Below are 21,511 nucleotides of genomic sequence, written 5' to 3'. Positions count from 1 at the left end.
CAGAAGCAAAGGGGGGCACAGTAGGAGAAGAAGCATCCTTTGCTTGTTCCTGCAGACATGTTTCAGAGTAAGGAACACAGTTACCCAGGATTTCTGGAAGATTCATGCAGGTGGTTTAAACCTGCATGGAGGTATACAAACCAATTATATGACATTTTTTGAACAATATTTACTAGATTATGCAAAGCATATTGATAACATTGATGTTATTGGAGAGATCGAGCTTTATTTGTATAAAGTGAAAAATGATGATCATTGATAGACTTTTCTTAATTCCCTCACTGATGTGGACATTAAAATGATCACATTGCAGTTATTCAACAAGCTTAAATTTATTAAGACCAGCAGTGCTGGATAGTGGGGATAAAAACACAAGAAAGAGGTCCTGGATATAAAGTAACCAATAGTTAGCATTTACTTTTTCTCCTGGGCAGCCCACCACCATGGACCACTGATAACATTATAACCTCTAAAAAAAAAAAAACAAAAAACAAAAAACCAAACAAACAAAAAAAACATTATAACCTCTGTGGTTTTCAGCTCTTTGTGAATGTACTCTAACTTTCCTCACCAATTCTGAAGGATGGCTTAAAGATACTTTGCTGAAATTAATAAGAGCTCCACAGTCCAATTCTGGGTGATCTACTTCTGATGTTAAAATGAGTATGCTCAAGAACTTCTTGACTTTTATAGTTTGTCCTCTGGAGCCTCAGGGTAGCTCTTACTGGACTGACCCATGATCCACCTATGTGTAATCTTATTTCCATCTAACATTATTTTGCTTGCCTCTTACATAGTAGGCAATGAAGTTGGCTGAGCGTCATACCATTTGAAGAATAAAATGAAACTTTCCCTTTTCCCCCCCTATTTTTCAACTTCCTTGTCTCCCTCCCCACTACTTTATTGTATGGTCTGGTTGTGATAGATTTCAAATGTGTGGTCATCACAGTAATACAGTGAAAGGATGCCTTAACTTCAGATATAAAGCACCTGCAGACACTATCAAATAGTTTCTGGAGGGAGTGATGCGATTTTTATTAAGAAAAGTTAACTGCTGAGTGCCTGTGTGCCAACCTGGAGGGCCTACAAAGATGCTTGAAATGAAATCCCTTCACCACGGAGTGTCCATTTATTTTTTTTTTTTTTTTTTTTTTTTTTTTTTTTTTTTTTTTATTGGTGTTCAATTTACTAACATACAGAATAACACCCAGTGCCCGTCACCCATTCACTCCCACCCCCCGCCCTCCTCCCCTTCTACCACCCCTAGTTCGTTTCCCAGAGTTAGCAGTCTTTATGTTCTGTCTCCCTTTCTGATATTTCCCACACATTTCTTCTCCCTTCCCTTATTTTCCCTTTCACTATTATTTATATTCCCCAAATGAATGAGAACATATAATGTTTGTCCTTTTCTGACTGACTTACTTCACTCAGCATAATACCCTCCAGTTCCATCCACGTTGAAGCAAATGGTGGGTATTTGTCATTTCTAATAGCTGAGTAATATTCCATTGTATACATAAACCACATCTTCTTTATCCATTCATCTTTCGTTGGACACCGAGGCTCCTTCCACAGTTTGGCTATCGTGGCCATTGCTGCTAGAAACATCGGGGTGCAGGTGTCCCAGCGTTTCATTGCATTTGTATCTTTGGGGTAAATCCCCAACAGTGCAATTGCTGGGTCGTAGGGCAGGTATATTTTTAACTGTTTGAGGAACCTCCACACAGTTTTCCACAGTGGCTGCACCAGTTCACATTCCCACCAACAGTGTAGGAGGGTTCCCTTTTCTCCACATCCTCTCCAACATTTGTGGTTTCCTGCCTTGTTAATTTTTCCCATTCTCACTGGTGTGAGGTGGTATCTCATTGTGGTTTTGATTTGTATTTCCCTGATGGCAAGTGATGCAGAGCATTTTCTCATGTGCATGTTGGCCATGTCTATGTCTTCTTCTGTGAGATTTCTGAAAAGACCCCGAATAGCCAGGGGAATTTTAAAAAAGAAAACCATATCTGGGGGCATCACAATGCCAGATTTCAGGTTGTACTACAAAGCTGTGGTCATCAAGACAGTGTGGTACTGGCACAAAAACAGACGCATAGATCAGTGGAACAGAATAGAGAATCCAGAAGTGGACCCTGAACTTTATGGGCAACTAATATTCGATAAAGGAGGAAAGACTATCCATTGGAAGAAAGACAGTCTCTTCAATAAATGGTGCTGGGAAAATTGGACATCCACATGCAGAAGAATGAAACTAGACCACTCTCTTTCACCATACACAAAGATAAACTCAAAATGGATGAAAGATCTAAATGTGAGACAAGATTCCATCAAAATCCTAGAGAAGAACACAGGCAACACCCTTTTTGAACTCGGCCATAGTAACTTCTTGCAAGATACATCCACGAAGGCAAAAGAAACAAAAGCAAAAATGAACTATTGGGACTTCATCAAGATAAGAAGCTTTTGCACAGCAAAGGATACAGTCAACAAAACTCAAAGACAACCTACAGAATGGGAGAAGATATTTGCAAATGACATATCAGATAAAGGGCTAGTTTCCAAGATCTATAAAGAACTTTTTAAACTCAACACCAAAGAAACAAACAATCCAATCATGAAATGGGCAAAAGACATGAACGGAGTGTCCATTTAATGAGAGAGGTGTCACATCTGTCAGTTGCTATGAGGGATGGCGTGGCTCACAAGATATCTGGGGGAGGGACCATAAAGTTGAATCTCATTCTTAAATTCACATGAATGGGGGTTTGGTTCTTAGCACTTTCCCAGATGGCTTTTGTTGCTCACATTAGTTATTTTGACCAGTGCCTACAAATGAAGAAGAATTTACAAAAATTGGAAAGACGGGAATCTTGAGATGCTGGTGCTCCAGATGTATGTATTTATAAAAGAAACTCTCCTGGTATATGTGGTTTCATTGTGCTGTCACACTTGACAAGTGAAAGATATATAAAGCCCTGCGGAGATTTTCTATTTGCTATTCCAAAGAATGGCACAAGAACTCCTTGGGGGTGGATCTGTGATTCTAGGATAGAATGGCTTCCACATGGATGTTGTCACCAATGAGCTGTGTAGTTCATGCTTAAATTCAGAAATAAATAGTGCCCAAGCAGCCCCCAATTTAGATGGTGGCTTAAAATAAGGAGAAAATCTGATGGGTGATGGAAAACTGTTACTCTGATCACATAGCTTTAAAGTCTGTGAAAAATGGGGAGACAAGCATATCTGATTAGGTGAGAGCACATGGGAACCCAGTTAAGGCATTAATTTCAGTTCATGAATAAGCAGTAGCTCCTTTTATAAAACTTAATCTATCAGCATTTGCTACAGGTATGCCCCTCAGAAATATGGTTCATGTATCTGGTTTAGGGAATTTCTAAATTGTTGCTGGTTTAAATAGAATTGAGAGAGTATTTCTCTAGAAAATCAAAGGTCTCCATCTGTTGATCAAGCAGTGAGAAAGGCTCTTCAGGAAGGAAATAAGTTGATGTCCATCACATCCTTACTGCTTTCACATGTGCTTATAACTAGCTTTCTGTCAAAGGTATTTAGTAAGGGCCACTGGATCAGGGCGGTGGATGGATGAAGCCACCTCGAGGTGCGAACATAATTATAATAAATATGATTTCATTGAGTACTTTGTTTTACAAGAATTATTTAATATTTAACATAACTTTATGTGGTTTATCCTGCCCATTTTACAAGTTAGGAAACTGAGCCACAGAGAGGTCCAGTAATTTGCTCTGGACTTTACTTCTTGTTCGTCCTGGAACCATATAGGGCTGGCCTGCCTTGGGAAGGGCACAGAGGAATGTGGGTCTTTGGAGCCTTCCTCCCTAGTTCTCCACATTCCTGCAGCACTTGGAAGGGCGGTCCTGCCTGTGGCTGGTCCTGCTATCCTAGTCATTTTTCCTACTAGCTGTAGATTGCTCCAGCTGCCCCAAGTGCCCATTTTTGTTGCTGGAGATTGCTTAAGTGAGTACCTGGTCACTTTCCAAGAGAATGTTGAGTACTACAAGTGGCAGCAGGTGATAAGCCCCAAGCAGCAGGGATACTGAGAACTTACCAAGCTATGATCTCTACAGAAAAGATAAATAATGTGGTAATTAGAAGGAGGTATGAAGAACATCCAAACAGTGTAATCAAATCCTAACCTAAATGGTAGTAGAGATTGAGATTTGAATTTATGTAAATATTTGAAATTTTATAAAGAAAATCCCTTAAGTGGACTTTTAATGTGTGACACTAAATAACCTGGAGAGCAGAAGAATGTTCCTTGCCTTTTATTTTGCCTGTCTTTGAAAATAAATTGCTCTGCCACCCACCCCTAACACAGCCACAAAGACACCAGTAGAGAGAGATGCTTTTTCCAAAGTACATTAAAGGAGTAGCAGCAGCTCTGTTAAAATAGCTTTTCTTTCTTAACATTTCACTTTGATTTTGATATTTCTGTTCCTTCCTCACTCCCATCTTCTGTTCTCATCTCATTAATTGGTCATCCTTATATATGCAGGTGGGGGGCCCTGCCCCATTACCCTTTTTCAGTGTTCCAAGAGCTTTTGGCTTTCATCCTCTAGCAACATGATGGTGCCTTATTATTCCCCAGCTCTCACTCCAGTTGAAGTCTCTAGTATGGTTGATCTGAGCCTTCCCATCTACTTCACTCATTCCCCATACCATTTCCTATCCTTTTCACCTGCCTTTCCCTTTATAGATCATCAATATATCCTCACCAGTTGCTTCAGTGGTATCTTTGTCTGGGAGTTCCATCATTTTGCAGTTTTTCTGGGTGTGGTTTTCATTTTATCTATCCTGCTTAGGATTCATTGCAGTTCCTGAGCCTGAAGATTCATGTCTTCCATCGAGTCTAGAACAATTCTTTTCCTATATTGTCCTTCTGATTTTTTGTTGGAACTTCTCTTTCTTCCATGTCTTTTAATACCCTTTTTTCTGCTTTCTCTCTTTAACTGCTTGTGCTGCATTTGAGTACTTTGCTGAAATCTTTTTAAAATCTCTTTCCACTTTATTGTTTGTTTATTCAGTGAGGTCTATCTAATCAGTATTTATCTATCCTTTGAGTTTCTTATTTCAACTCATCTATTTTTCTAACAATATTTGAAAGAACAATTATATTAGCTTGAAGAAGTTTTATGTGGTTCTTGTAAAATCTGACTTTAAAAATTTTTTATTCTTTTATCATGTTTTCAGTTCCCACTTTTATATCATTAGTCTTTGTAAACGTTTTAATTTTAGGATGTTTAAACTGGATCTATATGATAGTACTGGTACCTGGAATTCTTGGTAATGGTGGAGGGGTGGGGTGGGGAGTTCCTCATCCCTGTTTCTACTGATCTGTGTTCGTGACAGAGTGTTCATGACAGAGAGTTTGAGTGTTTTGTAATTTTGGATTGTGAGTTTTTCTTTGGGGATTGATTGATTGATTTCTGATAATCCACTACAGGCTGAGGTTGAGTTTCTGTCCCTCCAGAGAGGTTTTGTGTATACTTTTGTCAGGGGTCTCAGGATTATCACTGGCCTGGGCCACTTTGTAGCTTCACATTTAGAGACAGACCACCCAATAGGGGCTTAATATGAGCTTCAAATCTACATAAAGTGGGCTGTTGGCTGTGAGTTCTCAGGGAGGCTTTTTTCCCCACTGCCACTGAGATTCAGGCTGAGACAGATAAGCTTCTTCACTGTCTCCTGTGCACTTAGAGCACTTTTCCTCCTAATCTACTCTTTCACAGACAGACTGGTTTTTTGTGAGTTCTAGCTTTATGTGGGAGTTTCAATTGACATTCTCTCACCCATACTTCATGAAGGTCCTGAAGCTTCTTCTCCTGAACCACATGGATTTACAATCTAAATCCTGTGTTACCCAGACTGGTGAGCTGCTTTCCTCTTGGGGCGGCTAGCATCAGTTCAGAGGCTTGGTTCTGGTTCAGATCTCTGTGTGTTTGACCCTAGAAAATTCCTTATTTTCTTGAGAACTCAGCTATGCGCTTTAAAAGATATGTATTGTATTTTACCCAGAATTTATAAGCTTTTAATAGTAACAGATTTTTTAAAAAGTATCTATTCTGCCAAGATCACATCATCACTGTCCTCTGACAGTGTACACTAAAAGGTAGAAGATGACTGTCGACATCCAAAGAGCAATATGGAAAGGGGGCCTCTGCGCTCAAAAAGCTCATAGATCTTTTTTGGTCTAACTCATTCATAAACACTGAGGACTGTTCATTTAGTCTTTTACTCCATCATCTTTACGTTCAAATCACATTCACTATGTTTTTAGTAAATTTGTGCTTTCCAGGCTTTCATTCATTTATTCAGCAGATATATACCATGTACAGCATTGCTACACGCCAGATATGTGCTTGTTGTGCTCAGCAAAAACATACCCAATCCCTAGCTACATAAATAAATGTAAAATTGCACATGTAACAAATACCAGAAAATAAATGTGCATGGTGCTGTGAGATCCGTTGATTTTGTTCAACTCAGGCTCAACTGGGGAAGTGAAATAAACAACAAGAGCTTTCACTGAGTGAAAAGGGGAGCGATAAATGTGTCAGGTCCAGGGCAGTATGTATAAAGGCCCTGGAGTGTGGATGAAGGACTTAAAGAAGGGTGGTGAGATAAAAGAGGAGAAGTGAGAAGAATATGGTTCCAGAAAAGGCTGAGAAGGAGCTAGGAGTCTAACTGTGAAAGACCCTGTGGGCTGTGTTAAGGAATTTTTCTGTTTATCATAAGTGTCATTGAAGGGCTTTAGAAGGGGGAATGATACATATAATTTGGCTTTGGAAAAGATCTTTCTCATTTGAGGGAGGAGAACAGAGCTGAGGAAGCAAGAATGACAAAGGAGACCAGTTACAGGACTATTGTCAGTAGACCAGATTGAGAGTTGCTGGTAGCTCAAGGTCAATTTTGGCTTTGTAGAGTTGAAGGTATGGACAGATTTGAGATTTACTTACCAGATAAAATTATTAGGAAGAAGCCGAGTGATGGGCCAGGGACAATTCCAAAGTTTCTAGCGTATATAAGTGGATGGCTAGTGATGTTCCTTTAATGAGATAGGGAACACTGGATAAGGTCAATGTTTGGTGGAAAGGCCATGGCTTTTTCTTCTTTTACAGATTGGGTCTGAGGGTTTTGAAATATTTAAGAGGAAAATATCAAGAAGCAGTTGGATGTATGGATCCAGAGCTCAGAGAAGAGATTTGGGGATATAAATACATAAGGATTTGCTTATAGGTGTCCATCAGATGAGCTTTCCAATGGGGAGATGATGGATATCGCTTGGATATAGGGACATGCAGGTTACTAGTGACCTTATCAGGAGCTGTTTGGGTGGCAAAATGGGGTGAGAAGCTTGGAGTAGGGTGTAGAGCATATAGAAGATGAGGACATGGAATTAGATGAGTTTAGACAACTTTCAAGAAGTTTGCCAGTGAAGTTATATAAGGCTTGCATTCATTTTTAAAGGAAACATGTCACTTAATTATGATGGGAAGGTAAACATTTTTAAAACAGAGACTCAATAGAAAAAAACTTAAATAGTTTCTTGAGAGTGAAAAGGTGGCCAAGAAAAAGAGACCTATACTGGCAAAGAGAGGAACCAAAGACACTCAACCAACACTGAAGTGTATGTCCTAAGAGCAAGCATTTATTGAGCTCTCACTATTGTACCAAGTGCCATTCTAAATGCTTAATCTGTATTAACTAACTTAGTCTCCATGGTAACTCTGTGGGGTAGGTGAATATTAGCTCATGCAGGACATGAGGAGACCAGTGACAGAGAGGCCACCACTTGCCAAGGTAGAACAACAGGGATTTGAACCCAGTCTGGCTGTTCATGGAGTTCATGTTCTTAACCACTACGCTGTCCTGCTTCTCTAAAAGTGGGTGCATAATAAGCTATTTGTCTCATCTATGAGGCAAGATATGAGCTAATCCATCTAAAATACTGAAAATGTTATTGGGATCCCTGGGTGGCTCAGCAGCTGAGTGTCTGCCTTCAGCCCAGGGCGTGATCCTGGAGACCCGGGATTGAGTCCCACGTCAGGCTCCTGGCATGGAGCCTGCTTCTCCCTCTGTGTCTCTGCCTCTCTCTCTCTCTGTCTCTCTCATGAATAAATAAATAAAATCTTTACCAAAAAAAGAAAGAAAAGAAAAGAAAAGAAAATGTTATTGGTTGTGTAATGACTTTGGGGCAAAAGTATAAACTAATGTTCACTTAAATGATTTGTTAAAACTTTCTTTAGCTTTATGTTCTAGAACAAGGCAGGCGTAAATGAAATGTCATTACATCAGCGTTAGCTTTCACCAGTGGCCTTTAATAAATGTGTGCACATAATTCATTTAATTGCACCTGCATCTGTGTGGTAGCCTCACTGTTGAGGGTATAATAGGTAAGTAAGCAGAATTCACAACGGTCTGAAGCCATGCATACCTCTCTGCCAAGGTGTATTTGTGAGCGTCCACTAACCAATGTCCTAAGATAAGTGACCTTTTCCAGATTCCTAGGGATTGGCTTTAATATATGTGTGTGGGGATGCCAGGGTGGCTCAGTGGTTGAGCATCTGCCTTCCGCTCAGGCTCTGATCCCGGGACCCAGGATCAAGTCCCACATCGGGCTCCCGGCATGGAGCTGCTTCTCCCTATGCCTGTGTCTCTGCCTCTCTCTCTCTCTCTCTCTGTCATGAATAAATAAATCTTTAAAAAAAAAATAATGGTGATGCATGTGTTTATTCTTTTCCTAAGGATTTAACAACACTGAGAGGACATGTGACAAAGAGTTTATTATTCGAAGAACAGCCACCAATCGAGTCCTGAATGTCCTCCGTCACTGGGTCTCAAAGCACGCACAGGTAATATATTGGCATTGCTAATGACTTTCAAGGATTATTTTTTTAAAAAACCAAGTTTCTAAGTTGTTATATTTGTAAAATGCCTTCTGAGTCTTAGAGTTAGAGAAACCTTGGAATGAGAACAGAAAGGGAAGAAATGGGATAGACCTTTGGATCAAAGTAAACATGTGCCTGTTTGCCAAATATCCACTGTCTCCTATCTGGCATGACGCGAGGTGAAGCAGGGCTCCTCTCTTTCCTGATCTTATGAGGCAGCAGCCCCCGGCTGTGGGTGCTGGAAGCGCTGGCCTGTGCCACCCAGGGAGTGCTCTTCATAGGGCTGTCACCATAGGTGGGATTGCGCCAAGTGTGGCCGTGCTGGGGGTAAGCAGAAGGTACTCATACCCCTCAGGTAAACAGCAGGTGCCCTTGGAGATTAGAGCAGTCTGGTGTCTGGTCTGGAAGTATTTTCTCAGGCTGATTTAGAAGGTATGTAGCTTCATGTCTTTGATGTTCTGGTTCCTAATATTCTTTTTTTAAATTGCATCATGCTGACGGGACACCTACTTGATAATTGTTTGTGTGTTTTCAGTATATGTTCGTAAAATTTACACCCATTTCATAATTTCACAAAATAAAGGACGTCCTTCACTTCATTGGCTTGAGCGTCCTTCGCTTCATTGGCTTGAGACATGTGTTGTCCTTTTGTGACCCACTGCCAAATAAAGGGGGGGCTCTGGCGCACATGTGGTGGCTAGCACCTGCCAGGAGAGTTTTCAAGAGAGGGAAGGGGACCCTGCATGGCTCAGATGAGAACATGTTAATCATATAAAGTGTGAGTAAAATGCTAATTAATAAAGAAAAAGGGAAAGGAGGCGTTCCCGGGTCTCCCTTCATTATATTCTCAGATCTGTCGCGGATCTGCAGCACGGCCCTTGGTAACAACAGTCCATGAGAGAGCCAGAGTCCTGGAATCCCTGTGCAAGGAGAATACACTAATTGGGAAAAGTGGGATTTGGGCCTCACCATCAGTTAGCCCATGACAGTTCTTAAATGTAAATTAAAATAAAAATGAAGGTAGCATGTTAAATATAGGATGTAAAAATTTTATCTTACACCTCTTGAATAAAGAAAAATGGATCCCCTATGACTCAAATTCTGAAACCATCCTGAGCCCATGGAAAATGTCTCATCTCTCTTCCTCATAATCTGAGGGAGCTGCTTGTAGGTCCCGCTTGCCTCATTGCAGGTGCATGATAATGAGGTTTCTCCTGTGTCTGACTGTCCCATTCCCCTCTGGCTTTTGATTCCCAGGGCTCCAGTGGCTTCAGAGGTGCAGAGTAGTTTCAGTACACAAGGCTTAGCAGGTGCCCGCTCGATTGTCTCCCCTGCTGCAAGTGCAAGCCCAGCCCCCTCCTATCTGCAAATCTTCTCTGAAACCTCTAATCTTGCTTCCCTGTCAGCCTCACCTCCTTTCCCTCCCTCCCCAGTGCCCTCTTTTTCTAATGATCTGAAACAGGAATCCCTCCCAATTTGCATAGAACCCTTGCAGTGGCTAGGAAAAGAGTCGTGAACCAATTTACGATATGCTGGGCTTACTTTACTTTGGGTGAAGAGAGCTCATGGATGGGGAGATGGGTGGGCTGAATCCCTTGCTTGTACGATAGAGATGTGCAGGCAGGTGTGATCATCTGGCTTGACTGGCTGCATGGATACATGCATCCAGCCGGGATTAGAAAGAAAAGCAGCAAGTCCCCGGAACAGAAAGTGGATTGATATGAAAGCAAGGGTCTCGTTATTCAGTGTGTTCTGGGGCCTTTAGCTGTAATCTTGAAAGACCCTAAGTGTTTGCTGTTGTTCAGACAGTTGAGATACTTCGCTGCCTGTTACTTAAGGTGTGCTTGGATGTGGGGAGGCACTTCGTCATCCGCTTAGGGGGCCCATGCTGAGAAACCCAGCTTCTCAGACCCTCCCTATGTTGGGGACAGACGTGGATGGTACAAATTGCTCAGACATCTAGTCTTCCATCCTGAGACAATTAAAAACATTTTTTGTATATTTTTTTCATTGGAGTTCAATATGTGAACATACAGCATAACACCCAGTGCTCATCTCATCAAGTGCCCCACTCAGTGCCCGTCACCTAGTCACCCTGTCACCCTGCCCACCTCCCCTTCCACCACCCCTTGTTCATTTCCCAGAGTTAGGAGTCTCTCATGTTCTGTCCCCCTCACTAATATTTCCCACTCATTTTCTCTCCTTTCCCCTTTAAACCCTTTCACTATTTCTTATATTCCCCGTATGAAGAAACTATATAATGTTTGTCCTTCTCCGATTGACTTACTTCACTCAGCATAATACCCTCCAGGTCCATCCACGTCGAAGCAAATGGTGGGTATTTGTCATTTCTAATGGCTGAATAATATTCCACTGTATACATAAACCACAGCTTCTTTATCCATCATCTGTCGATGGACACCGAGGCTCCTTCCACAGTTTGGCTATTGTGGCCATTGCTGCTAGAAACATCGGGGTGCAGGTGTCCCGGCGTTTCACTGCATCTGTATCTTTGGGGTAAATCCCCAGCAGTGCAATTGCTGGGTCGTAGGGCAGGTCTATTTTTAACTCTTTGAGGAAGCTCCACACAGTTTTCCAGAGTGGCTGCACCAGTTCACATTCCCACCAACAGTGCAGGAAGGTTCCCCTTTCTCCGCATCCTCTCCAACATGTGTTGTTTCCTATCTTGTTAATTTTCCCCATTTTCACTGGTGTGAGGTGGTATCTCATTGTGGTTTTGATTTGTATTTCCCTGATGGCCAGTGATGCAGAGCATTTCCTCATGTGCTTGTTGGCCATGCCTGTGTCTTCATCTGTGAGATTTCTGTTCATGTCTTCTGCCCATTTCATGATTGGATTGTTTGTTTCTTTGCTGTTGAGTTTCATAAGTTCTTTATAGATCTTGGATACTAGCCCTTTATCGGATAGATCATTTGCAAATATCTTCTCCCATTCTGTAGGCTGTCTTTTAGTTTTTTGACTCTTTCTTTTGCTGTGCAGAAGCTTTTGATCTTGATGAAGTCCCAATAGTTCATTTTTGCTTTTGTTTCTTTTGCCTTCGTGGATGTATCTTGCAAGAAGTTGCTGTGGCCGAGTTCAAAAAGGGTGTTGCCTGTGTTCTCCTCTAGGATTTTGATGGTATCTTGTCTCACATTTAGATCTTTCATCCATTTTGAATTTATCTTTGTGTATGGTGAAAGAGAGTGGTCTAGTTTCATTCTTCTGCATGTGGCGGTCCAATTTTCCCAGCACCACTTATTGAAGAGGCTGTCCTTTTTCCAGTGGATAGTCTTTCCTGCTTTGTTGAATATTAGTTGACCATAGAGTTTAGGGCCCATTTCTGGGTTCTCTATTCTGTTCCATTGATCTCTGTGTCTGTTTTTGGGCCAGTACCACACTGTCTTGATGATCACAGCTTTGTAGTACAACCTGAAATCTGGCATTGGGATGCCCCTGGCTCTGGTTTTCTTTTTCAGTATTCCCCTGACTATTCAGGGTCTTTTTTGATTCCACACAAATCTTTAGATTATTTGTTCCAACTCTGTGAAGAAAGTCCATGGTATTTTGAAAGGGATTGCACTGAATGTGTAAATTGCCCTGGGTAGCATTGACATTTTCACAATATTAATTCTTCCAATCCATGAGCATGGAATATTTTTCCATCTCTTTGTGTTTTCTTCAATTTCTTTCAGAAGTACCTTACAATTTTATGTAAAATCATTATATAAGATATACAAAACAATTATGATATACAAAATATGAAGGGCTTGAACAATAGAATTTTTTCATCATTTCCCATCTCATCAAGGATAACTAATATTGGCAGATACGACCCTGAACTTCATTCGGGAGAGAGTTACAGTATTATGAGTGTTGGTTCTCCAGAGAAATAAAATTTCCCTAGGATGTCACCCTCAACTCCTTCCCTGCAGTGTGTACTAGAATGCCTTTCTGGAATCTTCTAGCCTTTCCTTTAGTAAGTATTTGGCAAGGCTAGAATATTGTGGTTTTTTATTCTGATTCTAAAATTTTTCATCCGTTACATGTTCTGCCCTAGTTTCTCCTCATTTTGTTTTGCTTTTTCACTCATGTGTTGCCTTTCTTGATGAAAGTGAAGCCACAAGTCTTCCCTGGGTGTCTCCCACATGTTTTGTCTGTGGGTTAGTAGAGTCGGGATACACGAGTTCTTCTTCGAGCTCTGTCACTATATCTTCTGTGGGGGCTGATTTGGTCCCTTGGCCTCACTGGGTGTTAATATTCTCTTCTGAGAATGAGAACAACCCTCCATCTCTTGCCTCCCCCGAGGATGTAGTAAAGAGGTTTAAAGGCAACATTGAATCGAGAAGCAGGAAAGACATAAAGTACACTGTGGGTGGGTGTGACCAACTTTCCCTTCCAGCTAAGGATAGGAGATGAACATTTCCTCCCCCTACAAGGAGCTCTTAATTCCCTGTAGATGGGATGTGTCTCCTTCATCGTTGTGTCTGCTTCCTCAGGGCTCTGCAATGCAGGGTTCATGGGAGATGCCCAGGAAAAGTTATCAAATAGAGTTTACAGGTTAATGTTGCTGTTGCTCATTCTCTAGCATTTAAAATATGCAAAGTCAGCCAGGACAGAACTAAGGCCACTGAGGGACCAGAACTCAGCGCTGTGTGTTCAGAAAATCAGAGAGAAGGAAGTATTTTTGTTAGGTGTCCACACACAGCTCCAGTGTCTCCTAGCAGGAGACGTGTGTGGACATTTGCACAATTCCAGGGTGTCTATAGGTTTCGGGGCCTGCAGTGCTTTTAACCCCATGCTCCCAGGACTGCTTTGTCCTCTGTGCACAGATGGGAGAGGGAGGGGCTTTGAGGCTGACACTCGAGTGTCTGTGAGAGGCCTGGTGCGTACAATCTATAGCAATTTTGATTTTCCCGAATTGCCTTATAGACCCACTGATTCTGGAAAGATTCTTCTGTCCCGATTGTTCGAGGGATTTTACATACCGTGGAGTGGCACTAATAAAGGAGCCTGCAGCTGTGTCCACAGGCTACAGCCTGCTCCATCAGACCCTGGGTTACTGTCTGAGGGACAAGTGACCAGAATGAAATGGTCACTCATTTTCTTAACTGTAGGTTAAGGGGAATGTTTTAAAAGCATGAGATCAGATAAAACTGACCAATTCACATGAAAATCTCCTTCCTAAAGGAGTTTATGAAGGAAACGTTGCTACTTCCTCTCTTTTCCCTCACCTCCTTCATTCATTCACTAACAAGAATTGAGCACTGGAGTGTGCCAGACACAGGGCAGATGTGAGTGTGAAAGGATCCAGACATTGCCTGAGTCAGGGGTACTGGCCTTACGTCTCCCGTGGAGAGAACTCCCAAAATCCCACCAGGTGCCCCTCAAGACTTAGCCACTGTCCATCTGCTATATCCAGAGCCGAGCTTGGCTCCGCCTGCCCCAGCATGTTAGGTGATGTTCTATATGCTGGACAGTGGAAGCAAGAAGGGAAAGCGAGGAGTGGCCTGGGTAGGCCGGTCAGTTAAGTGTCTGCCTTTGGATCAGGTCCTGGGTCCTGGGGTGGAGCCCTGGGTCGGCTCCCTGCCCCATAGGGAGTCTGCTTCTCCCTCTCCCTCTGCCCCTCCCCCCGTTTGTGCTCTCTCTCTCTCTCTCTCTCACTCTCTCTGTCAAATAAATAAAATATTGAAAGGAAAAGGAAAGAAAAGAAAAGAAAAAAGAAAAGAAAAGAAGAGAAAAGGAAGGCGAGAAGCGGAGAGGAGGTGTTGGGGAAAGAACAGGGGCCTTTAGGTAGACTGCCAGGCTGAGGGCAGGCCCAGCTATGCCAGGAAGGAAATGTCTTATTCTGGACTGAACTGGAACTTTGATTAATGTACTGGACTGGACATTTTGATTGAAGAGAGAAGTCTCATACCTAAAGGTTCTCAAAGACTTCAGTGCTTGCCCAAAATATATGCGGGGTGGAGAAGGATGGTGGACAGAGCAGTTTACTGTGATCAGTGAAAAACAGTACCACTGCTTGACGATGACGTCACTGTTTGTGATACAGGAAGTGCAGGTCATCTCAGGAGAGCAGCTTCACAGACTGTATCAAAATAACTCAGCTGTTAGGTTTCTAACTCACTTCAGTCCTCCTTCATTCATGGTCTGGGGGACAGAGAGAGCCCACATTTAGCTGCTGCTGAAGAACTCTGGAGTTTATATTTCAGTTTAGATGCTTTGTTGCATTTTACCTGGAGATCACATTCTTCATAGAAAGGGCACTAAACTTAGGGTGTGGCTCAGCGACTTTTTACCTTTGACCACACCTGTACACCTACCACCCTGATCAGGATGGGATAGCACCCAAGAGGCCCCTCCCAGCCCATGCCCCTCTTCCTGGGCACTGCCCAATCTTCTGCTAGTTTTAGTGTTGATCTTATGATATTATGTACTATTTCTATATTAAGGATAAAACCTTTTATCTGCTAATTATACTCGTTTTCCCTGGTTTGCTCTTTTAACACTCTGGATGATACTTTTTACATACATACATACTTTTCCAATTACGAGGGCTTTTTTTTTTTTTATTTTTAACGAGGGCTTTATATATGCTTTATCATGTAAAATGTAAAAATGCACACAGATCCTACAGTCTTTTTCGTTAGAATCCATATTCTGTAACACTTCCTGAACACATTGAAGAAATAAATGTAGTTTGGGGTATAAGACAAGAATTAGCAGCTCTCACAGCTCCACTGTGGAGCCATGCATAGTAGTTGAGGTGAAAGCTTTCACACCTCCAAAACTCCCGGTAGGTTCTGACCTTGGGCCACTGTGTCCGGGTAGCATGGATGTCGGAGCAGAGGGGCCTTCAGAAGCCTGCTGGAAAAGCAGTGGGGCCGTGGTGGGGAGCACAGGCTTCGGGTCAAAGTTATCTGAATTGAAATCCCCTCCCTGTTTATTAGCCGTGTGGCCGAGCAAAGCTCCTCTAGGCTCTCCATTTCTCCTTCTATCTGAGTGTGGATGAGGTCATGTCTTTCTACTACTGATTTTGAGGATTACATGAAGTAGGACCTACAAGAGTCACTGTTAGAGACGGATCCTCAGGACATGACAGATGGCTGCCTTCGGCAGAGCCACAGGCCGAAACCCAGGCAAATGTTGTTCCCCCCGATTTGACCAGTGGAGGGATGAGGTCTCAGAAAGGTTCCATTTCCACTGACCCCAGTGAACCATTTATACTGGTGGGAACATTCAGTATCTGTAGTGCCAAATTAATGTTATTTAATTTAATGAAGTTTAACTGGCCACATGTGGCTAGAGACTACAGCATAACTGTACAGCTCTAGACCTCTCAGAAGTACAGCAGTGAGCCGACCCGGCTCCCCGACATCCAGCTCAGAACAACCCCTCTCTCGTGCATTGCCCCATCCCTCTGAAACAGGAAGTTACAGGTCATCCATCTCTACTCGGCCCTTGCAATAAGCCTGCCAAAGAGGGACACACCTGTATTGGGTCTGTAGGTAGAGCAGAACTTCTAAGTAACATTGGTGTTGGGATTATAAATCTCAAAGAATATGATCTCAAGAAGATTATAAATCTCAAATCTCAACTCTTGGGGTGCAGAGAGCTTGAAAGCAAAATCTCTTTCCCAGTAGGGAATGTCCCAGTGAGTGTCCTTGTGTTTGAGCTTCGAGCCTGCAGCCTCCAGTGGGTGGTCCAGTGGGATCATGCCCTGTTGACTAACAGAGATGGGAAAGTGGGTGTTGCCGGGGTGCCAGGGACTATGTGTGTTCAAAGACCTCAGGGATCACGGTGTCCTAAAACGGGAGTTTATGTAGTTCACCTCTTCTGTTAGTTATTTTGACAGGTGACAGAGTGCCCTTTTTAAATTTTTTAATTTTTTGGCATTGCGTAGTAAGACACTAAATCTGGCATCAAATTAGAGCACTAAGTTCAGATTTATGCTTTGTTCCAAATCTGAAATGGAGGTTGGGCCAAGGATGAGCATAGTACAGACTTTCAATGTGGGTGGGAGAATGAAACAGGTAAGAAAGATCCAGCCATAAAAAAAAATAATAATAATAATTTTTAAAAAAAGAAAAGATCCAGCCATGGAATAGGCAGGTCCTGGCGACCCTACTGACAGTGCTCAGCTGGCTTCCAGCCCTGGCCTGCCCTTGGGCTCAGCCCCTGCTCATCTCTACCTGGCCCTGCCAGGCTGCCCTGGGCATCTTTCCCATCCACACTCGCTGCTTGGTTTCTGCTCTTGAGTCACCGCTCCCCTTCCACTTGTGAGGCTGTCTTCAGAGGACAGGTGCCTGTTCTTTGAGCTCTTTGCCGGAGAAAGCATGCCTCCCTGGACCACACCACTGTCTGTGTTGTGTGGCTGCTTCCTGTCCTCGCACTCCTGAAGGGGCCAGGACTTTACAGGCCACTCTGCCCCAGGTCCTTACTGCTGCTTGAGGAGATTTCCCTTCATCCCAGGAAGATATGTAGCTGGCACTGAGCTGGGGGGACGTGCCACTACATGCCAGAGGAATGATCTCTGGGGTCTGAGGCTGTTCTGATTATGCTACAGAGCACATGGTCTTTAGAGGCAACTTGAAGACATCACCCCCCACTTAGAAGGAAGTGTCCTTTTCCTCTATGGGGGTGCATTCCGAATGACAAGGCTTCCAGTGTTTTGTTTGTTTTTTTGTTGTTGTCTCTTTTATCGCTTGCTCTTGTGTCAGGCACTGTTCTAAGCAGTTTTCAAATATAAAATCATTTACCCCTCACTTGAACCTTTTAAGAGACTGTCATTATCCCAGCTTTACAGATGGGGAAATTGAAGCCTCGGGAGATGAAATAATCTGCCTGAAATGACACAGATAGCAGGTGGTGGAAGCAGGTTGCACACCCGGGCTGCTGGCTCCCCAGCGTATGCTCTAACCCCTGATCTCGTCAGCCAACTCTTGGGGTGCAGACAGCTTGAAAGCAAAATGTACAAAGCTACTTCTGACTCAAAAGCACGAGAATATCCTATGCCAACCCTGACAACATTTTTTCTATTTCTAAATCTTTCCTTAGAAAAGTTACTTTTGTCCCAGAGTCTATTCTGTGTCCCTTGAACAAAGGATTTGTATGGTTTTAGGGGGCAGAGTGCTGGCTCCCCTCTGACAGCCAGGGGGGCACCTCCCGCATTCAGACGGTGAGAGCAAGGCTCCCGTACCAGCCTCCCCAGCTGGCCGTGGTGGGAGCTGGAGCTAGTGCTGTCTGTGGTGAAAGGTCAGGAGACCCCAGACTTCCCCCCAACAGGTGGATGAGGGTGCTGGCCCCCTGCTCAGCATCCCCGAAGTACAATGAGGCTCCCGTCTCCTGCCAGTGGGTGTGTCGATGGGGACACTGGAACCAAGAAGAGGGAATTTAGTAGCAACGTGAGAAGCTGGCAGCTATGAACTATTTCTGTGTAATGACAAGCGCATTGTCTCCTGCTTCTACCTGGCAAATAGTTTCATAAGGGCCCCGACTGGGAAGGTAACCAACAGCTACACCGGTTTTTATGTTAGTCTCAGCTTTACTGATGAGCGCCCGGTTGCTTCTGGTTGTCCATACCACTTCCCATGGACCTCTGCACATCCAGGCTAAAAAAATCCCAAAAATCCACCAGGGACAAACCAATGTTTGTTCGCAAACTCAGGTTTCCCAAGCCGGCAGCCAAGGCAAGACAGAGAATGCTCTATTTGATTAGGCCAGGCCCTTGTGTTCCCTGTGGCCCCCCCTCATTCCCTCAGCACGAAGTACAGTAGCTGGTACTTCGTTGCATCAGTATCGTATTCCATCCTGCTGTATTATTTTATCAAAATCTGTCTTGTCCTTCTCCCCTTGGAACAAATGGCCTTGGGCATCACATTTCAGTTTAGTCCCTGGGTCAGAAAGGACTCAGGTGAGGAGAGAAATCTGGAACCCTGGGCTAGAGTCCTCTGTAATTTGCCATCTTGCTCATTCATAAAACTGGTGGAATGATCTACCCGTAAGGGGGTCCTGATGCACAAATGGATTCTTGGTCAGAGCGCTCTAGAAAATACAAAATGAACATACAAAATCAGAAACTATTATCTGATAATGATGGACTTTCCTTTTTCTTTTTAACCCCGAAAATAGATTTTCATTTTCATTTTTTTAAAGATTTTATTTATTTACTCATGAGAGACAGAGAGAGAGAGAAGCAGAGACACAGGGAGAGGGAGAAGCAGGCTCCATGCAGGGAGCCCGATGTGGGACTGGAACCTGGGTCCCCAGGATCACGCCCTGGGCTGAAGGCAGATGCTCAACCGCTAAGCCACCCGGGCTGCCCGATTTTCATTTTCTAACTTTAAACAACCAAGAAGATCCTACTTCCTTTAACTACTTACCAGAGTTTTTTCTTACCTTTTATACATCCCTTTTGTCATCCTTTAAATTCTCCTTAAGCTTTCCACGCATGTCTTCAAAAAAAAAGAAAAGGAAAAGGAAAACAGTGAGAAATTAACAACAGGATTTATTTAAGTCTGTGTGAAACAGAATTAAGAGTTTAGGAAACCAGTGTGTTAAATGGAACTTATTTTCAGTTCCCATTGTGGCCAAGACAGAAACTTCGCTTTTTCTGTAGAACAGCGGGATTCTTTAACTCTCTGTGGATGGGTTTCTTGGACAGAAAACAGCGAGAGACACCATACAGGATTTTATGTACATCAGGAGCTGCTTCTTCCAGTTTCCATTCTCCATGGTCATGCTCCCTCGTGGACCTAGGAGGTATTTCTGGAGCCCGTGGCTCGCAGGACTGAGTCCTCGGGCCCTCCTCTAGACCAGCGCCCCTCTGTCATGTTAGGACTCTGTCTCCAGGACTCCAAGGAGCTGTCTCAGCTCTAGGGGCATCAGCTGGTTTGTTCAGGTCTTGTGTTGTTGCCTACCCTTTGCCCTTTTCTTTGTACTCACGCTGCTTCCAGATGCCACCAACCTGTACCTCCTAACATCTTTGCAAAATAAAGTTTCTTCCTGGATGAATGTCAAAGATTCCATTTCCACCACATTCCTGACTCTCAGTCTGTCTTCTCGACGGGCAAAGGGTTGAGGTTTGCCCACCAGTCTTCTTGACCAGTCTTTTCTCCTCTTCTGGGTCAGGGCATGGAGAACAAAGTATAACTTAGAAACTAAGACTTACTCTTTGAGTTAAAGTCAGTGATCATTTTGTTGCCATGTGGCATTAATTACCTAAGAAAATTTAAAAAGAAGATTAAAAGCAGTTTTTGCAAACTGGGTTTTTTTTTTTTTTTCTCACCAATCTTTGTCATTGTCTTGAAAGCTACCATCCGCATCAATTAACCACCTCTCTAGAAACCAGTGGAAAACAGAGCACCTGGAAAAATCCTTCTTCTGATAAATGCTTTCTAAACTGACTGATTCTCTTTTGGGATGCAGCGATGTAAGCCTGGGAGTTTCGTGATTTCAAGGTTGTGGGCAGTATTTAAAATTCTTCTAGGTGCAGCAGTTCAGGTCTAGAGGCTGGATTTCAGCAAGTCATTCAGATGCAGAATCATTTGTTAGAAAACGGTCAAATAACTTCTTCCCTGTAGGAGTCCTTCCTTGTTGCTGAGTTGGTGTCATTCATTGCCATTTGCCTCCTCCCAGTTAATTTTGTTCTAACATCTTCCACATTCTGCATTGTGCCTCCCTCTGGTAGCCTCCCACCTCACATCTGCTAAAATAATTTCTGAAAACTCCAGTTTAAGAAGAATTAGGTAATATATTACCACGCGTCTCCAAGTCAAGTATCCTCCCTAGAACTTTTGTCCATTCATTCAACAAATATTTGAGCACCCACCAGGAGCACCCATGCTTAACAAATCTGGGGTTTAATCATATCTCGGTTTTAGCACCTTTTCCTGGTGCATAAGCTGCAACATGACTGTCAGTTACACATTTTCGGTATATTCTGTTCCTCTTTGGAGATTCTAGAACCTTATGAGTAAGTGTTGAACAGGTATTTGAAAATTCAGAATTACTGTGGGGTTGCTCTGTCGGGTTTTATTCCAAAGTTAATGGCCTTCCTGATGTTTTTAGAGTAGGTTGTTCCTTTTGTAAGGCAAAGAGGCTTTTAAAATACTTTTATAGTCAGGTGATGGGAAATGCTGGAAAATGCTGCCTTTCACTTTTCCAATGACGAACTGTGATTCAGAGTCAAGATTGCACAGAGGCAGCAAGAAGGCAGGGCGACCAGGGGTGGTGGCAGGTGGACGAGGTCACACAGGTGCTGTGCACAGTGTCCCTTGCCAGCTTTTAGCCAGCACAATCTCCCCCTGGGATCAGGTTTCAACATTTAAGTTCTGAATAAAGTCTCCCCTCCTCAAAAGAATTGAAAACCACATTGGTTTCGAGACTTGTTATTTCTAGGTCATTAAAATGAGGAATCCAGAAAAGCATATCCTCAACCTATCAAGGTTGATTTGCATAAATCTTGGGAAGATCACTGGGCATCTCTGCCTCGGTTTCCCAATTGACAAAATGGGCCCAGATCTAACCTAAATCTCCACCACAATGTAAATTAAACTCTTCATCTTCTGTAGTCAAAGAAAACAAAA

General features: G+C 43.0%; 1 protein-coding gene across 3 annotated transcripts in view; it reads left to right on the top strand.

Moving 5' to 3' along the window:
* RASGRF2 (Ras protein specific guanine nucleotide releasing factor 2) overlaps positions 1 to 21,511 on the top strand; it is a 237,898-nt gene that overhangs the window by 180,310 nt on the left and 36,077 nt on the right. For all 3 annotated transcript variants that reach the window (XM_049108314.1, XM_025437016.3, XM_025437017.3), the window contains one exon: positions 8,785 to 8,891. In XM_049108314.1, coding sequence (XP_048964271.1) covers positions 8,785 to 8,891 — 107 coding nt within the window. The remainder of the gene's footprint in view (positions 1 to 8,784; positions 8,892 to 21,511) is intronic.

The sequence above is a fragment of the Canis lupus genome, chromosome 3, assembly GCF_003254725.2.
Source record: "Canis lupus dingo isolate Sandy chromosome 3, ASM325472v2, whole genome shotgun sequence".
NCBI classification, from domain to species: domain Eukaryota; kingdom Metazoa; phylum Chordata; class Mammalia; order Carnivora; family Canidae; genus Canis; species Canis lupus.
This window is presented reverse-complemented; position numbering and strand designations above follow the sequence as displayed.